Here is a 15,009-nt window from a genome sequence, read left to right on the forward strand (position 1 = left end):
TTTGATAAATGAAACAAAAATGAAAATGTAAACAAAATGATTTTAGTACATTGTCAATGGTGGTTAATAGAAATAAAGAAAAATACTGGGTGGTCCCTGAACTCCAGGGTGAAAGAACAAAACAAAGCAAAACAAAACAACAAAAACCCAACAACAAAAAAACCATACATTAAAATAACAAAGGGGGGGGGGGAGGGGGGACCCAACCCACTCTCGCAATACATAACCAGTGGGATTAGCATCCGACGAACGTATAGCGACTGGTTACGTTAACAAACTTCATGACGCTTACAACACCTGTTCGGTAATGTGTCAGCTGTTGTTACCTCATTTGTCGGGGAAAAACTGTAGGAGCTTATAATTAACACTGTATCCCAACACACAGACACTAAAAAAACAACCAGTTTCAGTTTTCTTGAGAAGGTATCACTGCGTTAGGACACATCCATATACGCTACACCACATCAGTTAGGCAGATGTCTGACAGCGGCAGCATAAACCCAATGCTAGTCAGGCCTTCGGCATTCAGCAAAAGCTGCAAACATTTTTTGCTACTTTATAAGCTTACTGACACAAGTAACTTTGCGGCAGCGAGTGAAACAACAAGTTTGTAGCGATTGACGTCAATGTGAAATTATGTCAGCCGATGACGCGACACTCAGTAGCCTACAGTTCATGGCGAGTCAGTTTTATATAGATCCGAGATCGAGAGCCAAAACTACCAAACGCACACATATACGCACGCACGCACACACACACACACACATTCTCACACCGTTGGCAAAGAATACACTACTACATGCATGCATGCACTCACACACACACACACACACACACACACACACACACACGAAAGTCAAGACATACATGCATGCATGCATACATACATACATACAAAGTAAAAATTAGGTATAAGAATTTGAGAGTTTGAGGAGATGCGTACGTGTGTTGACAATAGACAGGAAAATTAAGGCGGCAGTGAAAATTATCAACAGCACAAACAGGATCCGTGACAGAGCCGGAGGTCAGTGCTTGAGAGAAAGAAAGATATGATATACAATCAACGGAAGGTTTCTGTTTCAGTCTGACAACCGGGTAGGACGCCACTGCATGAGAGACGTACGTACTGTTGGGTTCAGTACTGATAAATATCGCCGAATGAATGAGAGGACATGCAAACCGGTTGACTGGGGCCTGGAACACGTCGGCACGCGGGACACTGCACACACACAAACGCGCGCGCGCGCGCGCACGCACTTCCGGCATGCACGCACACTGCACACGGCTCACACACATACACACACACACACACACACACACACACACACATGTGACATGCACGCGCGCGCGGCGTACACTGACGGCAGACACACTGTGACTGTGATTGTGACTCGGACACACACACACACACACACACACACACACACACACACACACACACACACACACACTGACGACACATACACACACACTACGATACACACACACACACACACACACACACACACACACACACACACACACATTGAAAACGACTCGATTGAAAACAAATATTACGTTACTCAGCACTGTTACGACTAATGATAATAATGATAATCATATGTAGTAATAATGATATTGATAACAGTCATTTCCAGCCATTCAAATCAGTAAATAACTCATTGTCTAAACTTTTATGTTTTAATCAAGTTGTTTTTGTTCTTTTTGTTGTTTTTTTGGTGTGTTTTTTTTTTTTTACTGACTTCCATTGTTCAGTTTACTATTTCCGTCTGAACGTACACATGTTCATCAGAATGCTTTGAACGATCGTTGTGAGTGCGCGCGCGCGCGGACGGTGTGTGTGTGTGTGTGTGTGTGTGTGTGTGTGTGTGTGTGTGTGTGTGTGTGTGTGTGTGTGTGTGTGTGTGTCGTGTGTGTGTGTGTGTGTGTGTGTGATCTGTGTGTGTGTGTGTTTGTGTGTGCCGTGTGTATGTGTGTGTCAGTGTGTGTGTGTGTGTGTGTGTGTGTGTGGAGGGGGTGTGGGTTTGTGGGATGGAGTTGCCGAACGGGATGACTGATATATGTGCGTCAGTGTGGGGGTGTATTTGTGTGTTTTTACATGCCGTATGCACTGGTATGCGTCATCAAGTTGTTTTTTTAAGATTGGGCCGGGCTGGGGAGGGTGGTAGGGGAGAGGGAAGAGGGTAGCAGAAAAGGTAGAAAACTATTTTTTTAAAATGCATAACTAACATGCAGTTACATTTAACAGTAACAATTCAGTAATGATAATAATAACAATCAGAAGCCAATGACACAATTCTGAAGTACATAAAAGGAATGTAGAAACAGGGCTATGAACTAATGCCTGTGAAAGTTCGACCATAAGAACCTCGTCAGAAATAACTTTCCAAAAATCATCTGCAGAATTGTTATTCTCTTTTAAATACTTGGGTAAGAAGGTACGTAACTGCTGACAGTGAAACAATGATGCAAGCTGAACTGCTTACCACAGATGCATGTAATTTTTTTTTTTTTTTAATTTTTTTTTTTATACTTTGTCTTCAGCGCATCAAGTTTTATACGGAAGAAAGTAGAGGTTATTAATCTTGTATGGCAAGCCGGATTGATTCGGTATCTTTTCTTTAATACTATTCTCGGGGAATAATGTTCCTTTAAGTTTTACTAAAAACTTTTCCTTCCATCGGTTATGAAATCGACCCCATGCTGTTTTTTCAAACAAAGTGTATGCCTCTTTTACGGAAAGACGAACATGTATTTTTGTCGATTTTTCTGAATCTTGTGCTCATCTTTTAGCTGTTTTATCAGCAGTTTCATTGCCATGAATGCCCACATGAGAAGGCAGTGTGTGTGTGTGTGTGTGTGTGTGTGTGTGTGTGTGTGTGTGTGCAGTATGCATGTATAAGTGCACTTACGCATTACGTCTGGTACATACCCCTGGATGAAACAACTGATGTTTATGTTCAGTTTCAGTATGTGTTTAAAAAAAAAAAAAAAGAAAGCTCTTTTAGCCTTTTTTTTCTAACTTCTAATGCAACGACGTGACTAAGTTTCTCTATTCTTATCTGTTGACTTATTCTCTCTTTCTTTCCAGCTCTCTCACCCCTTCCCGGCGGTGATTTTCTTCAGACTTAATTGAAACATATCAATATCGAATAACCAGGAGCAAGTAAGTCTTACAAGGTAAAATGTATATTCACTGCAGGGGATTATGCCCCTTGACGCACGCTTCCGTGCAACAATTTTTCTTGGTTCAGCGTTACCGCGTTTGTTGCTGAATTTGCAGTGGACAGTCCCCTTTGAAACTTATCACAATTTGCCTCAGAACACACTCTAAAACTTTTACTTTGTCTCAGATCTTGCATTGAGAGTACCACGAGCAACAGTTCGTGACTCATCCGTCCGCCATTTTAGATTGATGATCAGATCGGAAGTAGGAAGAGCTGAAAAGCAAGACATCTGTGAAAGTGAACCGACTTTGTGTGAGACTGTGATCATATTGTTTCCGTTCCGTCTGTGAGACCAAATGCAGCCATGAGTTGGGGCACCGAGCTTTGGGTTCGTTCTGTTTGGACTGCTACTTGTTTTTGACCAGTTTAGTTTTAATCGGTTAATCGTCACCATCCCTAGCCCACCTCAGTCATCACGACATCAGTTACTCGAGCAGACATTGGTTACATCTCGGTTCGGTCTGTCAGCAGCGCATGTTTTAACTTCCATTTTTCATCGACTCTGGCTAGATATTTGAAGGAGTGGGTTGACAGATTCACACCGATAGGAAATAGCTTTATAGAATGGGACAAAAAAAACATTGTTATGAAAATGGAAATCACTACTGGTTTTGCATGGGAATGAGCGTCATGTTTCAAACTGCTAAATAAACCCAACACGCTTTAATAAAGAACCGTGCACCGGTGTCTAGTTCAGTGGTTGTAGTTTTGTTGTAGTATTTAGTACAGGAAGGAGAATATGTAGTGGAGAGGAGAAACGCACATGATTGATATTTTGAGTTATTTGGACAGGATGAAGACACACTTTGATCGTTGGATATTGGTGACCAATGTCACTGGTTTTTATCATTCATTGACTGCAACCATATTATTACTAGAGATTAAACTAAAGATGTGTTGCAGATTTACAGCTTGTAATGGTTGCTATCAGATAGCCATCAACAGCCCATTGAAAGAAAAAAAAAAGGGAAAAAATATTGTAGATTAAGAATGAAAGATTTTGTTGTTGTTGATTTTACTCCACTATAAACTTGTGATTTTTATCAGCACCAAAAAAAAAAAAAAAAGAAATAAAAATTATTGCCTTCATCATTTGTATTCTCATTTTGAAACATGTACTGCTTTGATAGTTTTTAATGTTTGATGTACACATATCAGTTTTGGTCACAGTGTGTTGTTAATAGTTTATATGTGGGTTTTTTTCTTTTTTTTTTTTTTTTTTTTTTTTTTTTTAGAATGGAGAAAAATGAAATTGTAAATACTAAGATAGCATTGTTGTTTGTTTAAATGATTATGAAATGATTAATGTGTCAAACTTTATTTTAAAATATGTGTGTGTGTGTGTGTGTGTGTGTGTGTGTGTGTGTGCGTTTGTGTGTGTGTGTGTGTGTGTGTGTGTGTGTGTTTCTATATTATTATATGTGTGCATGATATTTTGTCAAAATTAAAAATTTTCCGCCACAGGTAATAGTAGATCATATCAATATATGCTTTTATTTCAAACTTTGTAACCTTGGTTATTGTTGTTTTGTTTGTTTTTGCTGAGAAATATTCCCACATTCAGTCATCAGTGAGTGATCTTCTATGTATATATATTCATGAATATATGATATGTATGACCATTTTCATCAATTCTAAATTCCTATTATAGGCATCCATACTTTGTTTTCATGCGTGTTAAAGTTTATTTTTGGCACATTCTGAGCTGACATAAGTTACCAATCTTGACTATAGACATATATATGCTGTATATTTATACTTTCTATGACTGATATGTTTCCAAACATTACTTTATGAAGAGGTTGCAGTTCAGAATCAAACTCAAAGGTCAAGGTCATAATATTATGCATCAGGGGAAAGTCTTTGTTGGCATGACAGAGCTTGCATTCAGTGATAAATTCAAAATGAAATGTGGTTACAAGTACAATGTCTGGTCAAGCTGAGAGCGAAAACCCAATTGCATGTTAAGATCTGAGGTCAAAGGTCTGTGTAAATCTACTAAATGTCAAGTATCGTGTCATTGATTACTGGGTTGCATATTATAAACAAAAATAACCCCCCCCCAAAAAAAAAAACAAAAAAAAAACCAAAAACAAAACAAAACACCAAACCGAAACCAAAAGCAACAACAAACCTCCCCAAACATATTGAGTTTTGAAAGATTATAGATTTTGCATCCAGTCAGTTGTAACTGGATCTCAGAGATTGAAATTTTTTCTTCACTTAGATAGGATACATGTTTGATAAGACAGAGAAAAACAAAATACTAACTATTCTTATCCAGCGTTTTGAAGGCACCCCCAAAAAAGGCTTACATCTGGCACTATTTAATAATTTTTAAGAGTTTTATTATGAGATGTCTCAAAGAATTTTTGGATGTGTGGGTCACTGGGTGTGTTTGTGTGGGAGGGGTGACGGGGGGAGGGGGGAGGGTTGCTAGCATTTTGTTCAAATAATCTTCTTACTACAATCTTAGTGTTATGATGATACTGTCGTGACATGCTGTGTCTCGCGCTTTGTTCTGATGGGCGCAGCAGCCGAGAGATTAAACTAAGCATTGCACTTTCAAGCTTAGGGTTCTGGGTTCAGATCCTGGGTGCGGCGCCTGGTCAAGGTCACCGTCATCAATGGTGGTGATTGTTCTGGTTTCCCAGGTCAACAGACACATCAGCTAGTGACTGACTGATCCTCCACCATGTGTAAGCACACATACAGAGGATCAGGTTCATGCGACGGGTGCAATAGCCGAGTGGTTAAAGCGTTGGACTTTCAATCTGAGGGTCCCGGGTTCGAATCACGGTGACGGCGCCTGGTGGGTAAAGGGTGGAGATTTTTCCGATCTCCCAGGTCAACATATGTGCAGACCTGCTAGTGCCTGAACCCCCTTCGTGTGTATATATGCAAGCAGAAGATCAAATACGCACGTTAAAGATCCTGTAATCCATGTCAGCGTTCGGTGGGTTATGGAAACAAGAACATACCCAGCATGCACAGCCCCGAAAGCGGAGTATGGCTGCCTACATGGCGGGGTAAAAACGGTCATACATGTAAAAGCCCACTCGTGTGCATACGAGTGAACGTGGGGGTTGCAGCCCACGAACGAAGAAGAAGAAGAAGAAGATTCATGCATTTTAACATCCTGTAATCCATCATGTCAGATCTATAGACACAGCTAACATCTTGTTATCCGTGTTGGTGTTCAGTGGGCTATGGAAATGACATACCCAGCATGCACACCCCTGGAAACGGAGTATGGTAGTTGCAGCCCATGAATGCAGAAGAAAGAACCTTTTTGTTTGTTTGTTTGTTTTTGTTTTGCTTTGTTTTGTTTTTTGAACATGTTTGTAACTTTTGTAAAATTTCCCCAATGATGAGACACTATCTATGACTGAAGGATTAAACATTCTCAGTATTACTGGCATTTATAATGATGTCTGTGTGTGTGTGTGTGTGTGCCGTGGAAGCTGCGATACGTAGCCTAGAAATGAGTGTGTGGAGGAGGGGGTAGAGGAGGTGTAGGGTAATGTGTGTGTGTGTGTGTGTGTGTGTGTGTGTGTTGGGACTCATGTACGTTTATGTGTATTTGACTGTGCTTTCATATCTGTGAAACTGCATGTTTGGTGCATATCTGTTATGCATGTGTGGGTGTATGTGTGAATGTGTGTCTTCATGTTTTACATTTATTTGCTTATTTATCATCATTGTTGTCTTATTTATTTATTTATTCATTATTATTATTATTATTGTTACTACTACCTTTTTTATATTGTAATTATTTATTTATTTACTCATTTATGCACGCTTATCTATTATTTATTCACCTTTTTTTTTTTCTCAAGGCCAGACTAAGCACGTTGGGTTACGCTGCTGGTCAGGCATCTGCTTGGCAGATGTGGTGTAGCGTATATGGGTTTGTCTGAACGCAGTGACGCCTCCTTGAGCTACTGAAACTGAAACTGAAAACTGTGCCTCTGATGCAGGACCAATACGATAATGTGGGAGGGCATACGCAGAAAGGGCTGGAGTTCTGCGAGAAGTTCAACAGCTTCCTGAAGGAGAGAGCCGCTGTGGAGCAAGAGTATGCCAGAAGTTTGAAGTAAGTCTGGCATCTAATGATATATGTTTGTAAGACCAGAGATACCATATAAAACATGTGGTGTGTGTGTGTGTGTAGTGTGTTTGTGTGTGTGTGTGTGTGTGTGTCTGTATGTGTGTGACTCTGTGTGTATGTGTACAAACACGTGTGTGTGTGTGTGTTTGTGTGTGTATCTGTATGTGTGTGACTGTGTGTATGTGTACACGCACATGTGTGTGTGTGTGTGTGTGTGTGTGTGTCTTTGTGTGTCTGTGTGACTGTACGCGCACATGTTGGTTAGTTTAACTCCTTAAAGTCCTGTTTTTATTTGTTTATTTATTTATTGATCTATTTATCTTTTTTTGTGTGAATTAAAAAAAAAAAGGGTGTGTGTGTGTGGGGTTAGAATGGGGCGTTTGTGCTGGTTATTTATCTTATCAAAATAGCATGATCAGTATTGTTGATTAAAAAGAAAGTTATTCAGGGAGTAAAACTAAAAGAGGGGTTGGATGTTGATGGAAAAAATACTTGTGTTTATAATAGAATGTACAAGTCATTATTACCTTTGTGTCTAGTTCAGTTACTGATAATCAGAAATGGGACTTTTCATATTGACCATCCTTTTCCTGGAGCTTTTGCTCGGGGAACGCTGGACAGGATTCATGTTGTCTCAAGCCTTTTGAGAGTGATGAAAAACATAACTCAAGTTTTGTCTGAATGCGATCGGCTGATTGCTTTCGCCAGCCGTATTATTTATTTGTTAGTGGAGACTTCCTGGTCCGTCCTTGAGTGGCGACTTACACAAGAGTCTGTCGTCACTGTTGCTGACTTTTAAGTTACTGCGTGTCACCGTGGTGGTGTTGAGTTACTGGGTGATGGGTGCAATAGCCGAGTGGTTAAAGCGTTGGACTTCCAATCTGAGGGTCCCGGGTTCGAATCACGGTGACGGCGCCTGGTGGGTAAAGGGTGGAGATTTTTCCCGATCTCCCAGGTCAAGATATGTGCAGACCTGCTTAGTGCCTGAACCCCCTTCGTGTGTGAACGCATGCAGAAGATCAGATATGCACGTTAAAGATCCTGTAATCCATGTCAGCATTCGGTGGGTTATGGAAGAAAGAACATACCCAGCATGCACACCCCCGAAAGTGGAGTATGGCTGCCTACATAGCGGGGTAAAAACGGTCATGCACGTAAAAGCCCACTCGTGTACATGCGGGTGAACATGGGAGTTGCAGCCCACGAATGCAGAAGAAGAAGATGAAGAGTTAGTGGGTGTACATACTTGTAATTAATAGTATACAGAGCTTCGTTTGTATGTAAATTGTGTCACTGCAGGAGGGTTTGACCTACTTCTGATCTGGTGTAGTTCAGGCTCTGGTCTCATGAGTCTGAATGTTGAGGACTTGCACTTGCAGTCATTAGATACTACACTTTCACTGCCACTGCTTGTGATTCTGATAGAAATTATAATAGTACGTTGTTATGGCCTGTGGATGTAGATGCAGCTGTGTAGTTTGTCAGTATCTTTCTTTTCCCCCCTCCCTCCACCCCTACCCCCCAACCCTTACCCCCCCTTTTATTTCTGTTGTTATTATTTTTTAAATTTTATTTCAAGTTAAGTTTTCTCTTTGACTGGTTTAACTCACTCAGTACGGCCAGTCCTCTCTTCTCCTCTACACAGACCCCTCGGATGTCCAGTGGGTGTCTGAATGACCCAACCTTTAGCTTCCGTCGTCAGAACTGTGGTATTCTTTGTCAACATTCACCTCTTCATTATAAGAGCCTTCCGCATGCAATATTTCGATGATGGTAATTGGGGTGAAACGCTGTTAACATCGTCTCCTTCGCCGTTCGTATGGAGAGAGTTAAAAAAAACTCATGAGTCTCTTTGGTGGTTGGCTGCACTGTGGGCCACATGGTTCAATGATTTAATTTATGCAGTCTGAAAAGGAAAAAAAAAAAAAAAAAAGACATTAACACCTTCATTGCCCTCAATGAATAGCGGAAAAACTGTCATGTACTTAGTTAAGTATTATGATTCTATTGACTGCCAGCTCAAGGCCTGACTAAGCGCGTTGGGTTACGCTGCTGGTCAGGCATCTGCTTGGCAGATGTGGTGTAGCGTATATGGATTTGTCTGAATGCAGTGACGCCTCCTTGAGCTACTGAAACTGAAACTGACTGCCAGATGTATTATCAAGTAATGTAGTCAACATTATCTCTTATTGCTGAGGCATGTATACATGTACCCCACATGTTTTGCTATTTCCCCCTATTGTATGATCACTCTGGCAGTTAGCTGTCAGAGTTGTTTGTTTTTTTTGAGTGGGAGAACAGTGTTGGTGGCAGAGAATACTTTGGCAGTGGAAGGGTTAAGAACTAAACGTTCTGAATCAGTGAATTGTCCATACATAGGTTAGACCCGAGAGTAATGGATGCACACATGGTCATGGTTGTGAACACAAACACAGACATGCATGCACATGCACATGCACACGCTTGCACACTGTGGACATGAAACCTGACAAAATTTAAAAGGTTTATTATATGTGGCCTTCTGCACATGTTTCAGTGAGTGTATATAATGTGAAATTTGGTGAACTTTGAACTATTTTAACAAGAACATCTGTACTTTTTGTTAGCAATCTTTATACTTAAATTTTACACATATATTCATATCATTGCCTTATTTCTTATTGCATTAACAATGTATACTGGGTGCATGATTCATATATATGATTATTAATGATAGTATAGATCTGTGGAAGAAAGTTCGTGGTCAGACTAAATGCAGCTTTTTTAGTTTGCACAAGCATCAGTTATGATGGCTAACAAAAAACAACAACAAAACCCAGTAGCATTTATTGTAGTGAACCCCCCCCCCCCAAAAAACAAAACAAAACAAAACAAAACAAAAACAACCCAAAAAACCCTCCAAAAAACCAACAAAAAACAACAACCACAAAACATACACACACATAAAAAAAAAAGAAAAAAAAAAGTACCAGTTGCTTGCATTACAATGTTACGACTTAAAAAAAAAATCCACATGAACATTAATGTTCACCTCATGTGACACATACTACAGTCGATGGGGTTAACCATCCCACGACAGTGAGAGGAGAAGGGGGTGGAATGGGGGTAAGGGGGGGGTGGGTGAGGGGGGGGGGTGGAACAGGAGGGGTGGGTGGGTGGGGGAGGAGGGACCTACTACATCTAACTAACAATGCACAGACCCCCCCCCCCCCCACCCCACCAGGATGAGGACATGTTGACGGTTTGAAGGCAGGCTGTTGTGAGGATGATGCCAGAGTTTCTGTTGTGGGGGCTCAAGACTCGAGAGCCCTGGATTTGAACTCGCCTGACGGGCGCAATAGCCGAGTGGTTAAAGCGTTGGACTGTCAATCTGAGGGTCCCGGGTTCGAATCACGGTGACGGCGCCTGGTGGGTAAAGGGTGGAGATTTTTACAATCTCCCAGGTCAACATATGTGCAGACCTGCTAGTGCCTGAACCCCCTTCGTATGTATATACAAGCAGAAGATCAAATATGCACGTTAAAGATCCTGTAATCCATGTCCGTGTTCGGTGGGTTATGGAAACAAGAACATACCCAGCATGCACACCCGCGAAAACGGAGTATGGCTGCCTACATGGCGGGGTAAAAACGGTCATACACGTAAAAGCCCACTCATGTATATACGAGTGAACGTGGGAGTTGCAGCCCACGAACGCAGAAGAAGAAGAAGAAGAAGAAGAACTCGCCAAATCTAAGCACATTGGGTTATGCTGCTGGTCAGGCATTTGCTTGGCAGATGTGGTGTAGCATAAATATATGGATTTGACCGAACGCATTGATGCCTCCTTGAGCTACTGATACTGATACTGATACTGAGCTCACCACCTGAATGCGAAACTTGGCTTGTTCTTTCAACCCAGAGGAGGAGCAAAGCAGGCATGGAACAGGGGCAGTGTTTTAGATATATTTATAATATACATGATGGAACGGTGGTCTGGAGGTAATGCCTAGCCATCTAACTCTAAGAAGTGAGTAACATACATGTCCAAGGGTTCAAGACCCAGATATGACTTCTTCAGCATTAGCTGGAATTTTTATTTTTTTTAAATATTTTTTTTTACTTTCCCATCTGTAAGGCCTTGAGTGGGTTGGGCTGGGCGTTAGTCTTTCAAATGAGACAAAAACAAAGGTCCCTATATGTATACAGGCGGCATGCACTTAGCACACATAAAAACAACAACAAAAACACCCACAGCAAGAAAAGGGTGGTTGTCCCTGGTGTAATTCCATCAGGAAAAAGAATCCACTTTGGTAGTAAAACCAATACACCTGCTGACAGAAAAAAAAAAAAAAAAAAAAACAGAAAGAAAAAAAAAAGGGGGTGGGGCTGGGGATGTGGGGGGTGCGGTGGGGGGGGGGGGGGGGGCACAGTGCTCCCCTGCACTGTGGTGACGTACCCTCTCTCCCAGTCAGGGTCGGGGAGATAGCAGCCTGCCGAATTTCACACAGAAAAATCTGTTTGCGAAAGACCGAAAAAAGACCGAAAAAAAAAGTACTACAACACAACGACAACGACAACAACAAGCAACAAACAAACACATCAGCCCCCCACGGCCACCACCGCTTCAGCCACAGCCACAGCCACAGCCAGCAGCTGTCCCTAGACCCCGACGGGGGGCATGGCGCAAGGGGCGGTGGTGTTGCCCTCCTGCAGGTAGTTGGAGGTGTGGTGGGAGGGGTAGCGGTGGCAGTGCAGCTTGGCCGGCCAGGGGAGCCCCGCCCAGCTGTCGTGGAACTGGCGGCGGCAGTCGTGGCGCACCTGGTGGCACACCTCGCGGCAGGGCACCACGTAGGGCCGGTCGCGCAGGGGCCCGTGGATGCAGAAGGGCATGAAGGCCCCGCAGAGCAGGAAGGGCAGGCGCCCCGAGCAGCCCGACTCCACCAGGGCCGAGTACTGCTGCATCTCCACCACGATCTCGTCCAGGTCCGACTGTGATGGGTGGGCGGGGTGGGTGGTAGGGTAGGGTTGGGTTGGGAGGGGATGGGGTGAGGGGCGTGAGGGGGGGGAGGGGGTGTTGGTGGGGGGGGGGGGGAGAGAAGGGTTGTGGGTTGATTGTGGGAGTGGGGGATTCGGGTGGGATGGGAGGGGGGGTTGGGGTGGACAACAAACAAAACAAAGCGAAATGAAATGAAACAAAGTTAATTTTGTTTGGAGGGATGTGTGGAGTTGGTTTGGGGGGTGGGGGGGATGGGGGTGTGTGGGGGGTGGGCAAAACAAAGTTAATTTTGTTTGGAGAGATGGAGGGAGGAAGTGTGTGTGTGTGGGGGGGGTGGGTGTGTGTGTGGGGGGGGGTTGGGGTGGGTGGGGGAGGGGGGGGGGGGTTGTGAGGGGGGGCAGACGAGAAACAAAATGAAATGAAACCAAGTTTGAGATTTGGAGCTGTGAGGGGTGAGGTGGCTGAGATTTAGGGTATTGCGGGAGGTGGTGGTTGAGATTTGTGGATGTCAGGGGGAGGGGGGTTTGAGATTAATGGCTGTGATTGGTGGGCTGGTCGAGATTTGGGGCGCTGTGATTGGTGGGTTGGTTGAGATTTGGGGCTGTGATTGGTGGGTTGGTTGAGATTTGGGGCGCTGTGATTGGTGGGTTGGCTGGTTGAGATTTGGGGTGCTGTGATTGGTGGGTTGGTTGAGATTTGGGGCGCTGTGATTGGTGGGCTGGTTGAGATTTGGGGCGCTGTGATTGGTGGGTTGGCTGGTTGAGATTTGGGGTGCTGTGATTGGTGGGTTGGTTGAGATTTGGGGAGCTGTGATTGGTGGGTTGGTTGAGATTTGGGGTGCTGTGATTGGTGGGTTGGTTGAGATTTGGGGGGCTGTGATTGGTGGGTTGGTTGAGATTTGTGGCTGTGATTGGTGGAAGTGGAGGGGGAAGGGGTGGGGGGTGTGTGTGGGAGGGGGGTGAGGGGTGGGGAGAGGTGGGGGGGGGAGGGTGGGGGGAGGTGAGTGGTCAAACACTACACTGACAGCACCCCAGAATGACAACATGTTTAACTGAGATAGGGCGGCAAAAAAAAAGAAAAAAAGAAGAAAAAAAAAGAGGCCAGTTTTCATGTGAAGTTTCTTCTGTGATTCCACCCTGAAAACATTTTGACTGCGTGCTTGGCACTCTGCCAACTATGAGTTATTCCCCAGCAGTAGGGAGAGGTGTTGGCAGGCAAAAAGCCACGCATATTCATGATGATGAATTCACACACTTTTGTGCATGCACAAACAGACACACACACACACACACACACACACACACACACACACACACACACACACACACACACTCTCTCTCTCTCTCTCTCTCTCTCTCACACACACACACACACAGCTTGAACAACATAGGATGCCAGTGACAGGACGAGGTGGAGATAACCATAAACGTGAAACCCACTCACAGTTGAGTGGATCTTGAACGCATGCATGCATGTGTCAGTATGTGTCATTTTCCACTTTCTATTACAAGTGCACAAAGAGGAGGGGGCTTTGAACCGCCCCCTCCCCCCCCCCCCCCCCCCCCCCCCCCACCAGCCCCCCACCTCCCACCCCTTTCCTCTCCCCTCCTTCTCAGCACTGCTGTTCTGAGAATGGAATAGGAATATGTGTGCATGACTGATAGCATTTCAGCTGTGGAGCTAGTTGAAGAAAAGAATTGTTAAAAAGACTAACAAGGAATTAGTCGGTTTGTGTGTGCATGTGTGGTGTGCTTGTGTGATTCCTGTATGTGTGTGTGTGTGTGTGTGTGTGTGTGTGTGTGTACACGTGTGACTATATAATATGTGTGTGTACGAGAGTGAAAGAGTGTGTGGGTGTCGTGCGGTGTGCGTGTGTGAGTGCATGCGTGGGTGACACTGTATATATGTGTGTGTGTGTGTGTGCGCGCGTGTGTGACTGTGTGTATGCATGAGAGTGAAAGAGAGAGAGAGAGAGAGTGTGTGTGTGTGTGTGTGTGTGTGTGTGTGTGTGTGTGTTTGTATATATGTGAGAGTGAGAGAGAGCGAGAGAGTGTGTGTGTGTGCATGCATGTAATATGTATGTATATGTGCATGCATACATGTCATTGTCCACTTTCTACAAGTGCACAAAGAGGAGGGGCTTTGAACCGACCCTCCACCCCTCCCCCCCCACCAGCCCCCCACCTCCCACCCCTTTCCTCTCCTCTCCCCTCCCCTCCTTCTCAGCACTGCTGTTCTGAGAATGGAATAGGAATATGTGTGTGCATGATTGATAGCATTTCAGCTGTGGAGCTAGTTGAAGAAAAGAATTGTTTAAAAAGACTAAGAAGGAATTAGTCGGTTTGTGTGTGCATGTGTGGTGTGCTTGTGTGATTCCTGTATGTGTGTGTGTGTGTGTATGTGTGTGTGTGTTGTGTGTGTGTGTGTGTGTGTGTGTGTTGTGTGTACACGTGTGACTATATAATATGTGTGTGTACGAGAGTGAAAGAGTGTGTGGGTGTCGTGTGGTGTGCGTGTGTGAGTGCATGCATGGGTGACACTGTATATATATGTGTGTGTGTGTGTGCGCGCGTGTGTGACTGTGTGTATGCATGAGAGTGAAAGAGAGTGTGTATGTGTGTGTGTGTATGTGAGTGAGTGAGTGAGTGAGTGTGTGTGTGTGTGTGTGTGTGTGTGTGTGTGTGTGTGTGTGT

The 15,009-nt window shown here is 43.8% G+C and overlaps 2 protein-coding genes and 1 long non-coding RNA gene across 4 annotated transcripts in view; 1 reads left to right on the forward strand and 2 right to left on the reverse strand.

Annotated features, from left to right (window-relative positions):
- Positions 1–3,443: 3,443 nt before the first annotated feature.
- The window catches only part of LOC143276158 (formin-binding protein 1-like), a 91,103-nt gene continuing 79,537 nt past the window's right edge, over positions 3,444–15,009 (forward strand). The window contains exons 1-2 of the mRNA XM_076580579.1: positions 3,444–3,555; positions 7,208–7,323. Coding sequence (XP_076436694.1) covers positions 3,532–3,555; positions 7,208–7,323 — 140 coding nt within the window. The 5' untranslated portion in view covers positions 3,444–3,531. The remainder of the gene's footprint in view (positions 3,556–7,207; positions 7,324–15,009) is intronic.
- Positions 9,829–15,009, reverse strand: part of LOC143276160 (uncharacterized) — a 60,941-nt gene continuing 55,760 nt past the window's right edge. Inside the window, exon 2 of the long non-coding RNA XR_013053511.1 lies at positions 9,829–10,802. This is a non-coding gene — a long non-coding RNA (uncharacterized LOC143276160). The remainder of the gene's footprint in view (positions 10,803–15,009) is intronic.
- Positions 9,829–15,009, reverse strand: part of LOC143276159 (uncharacterized) — a 17,597-nt gene continuing 12,416 nt past the window's right edge. For both annotated transcript variants that reach the window (XM_076580581.1, XM_076580580.1), the window contains exon 5: positions 9,829–12,309. In XM_076580581.1, coding sequence (XP_076436696.1) covers positions 11,980–12,309 — 330 coding nt within the window. In that variant the 3' untranslated portion in view covers positions 9,829–11,979. The remainder of the gene's footprint in view (positions 12,310–15,009) is intronic.

This window comes from Babylonia areolata, chromosome 31, assembly GCF_041734735.1.
Source record: "Babylonia areolata isolate BAREFJ2019XMU chromosome 31, ASM4173473v1, whole genome shotgun sequence".
In the NCBI taxonomy this organism is placed as follows: Eukaryota; Metazoa; Mollusca; class Gastropoda; order Neogastropoda; family Buccinidae; genus Babylonia; species Babylonia areolata.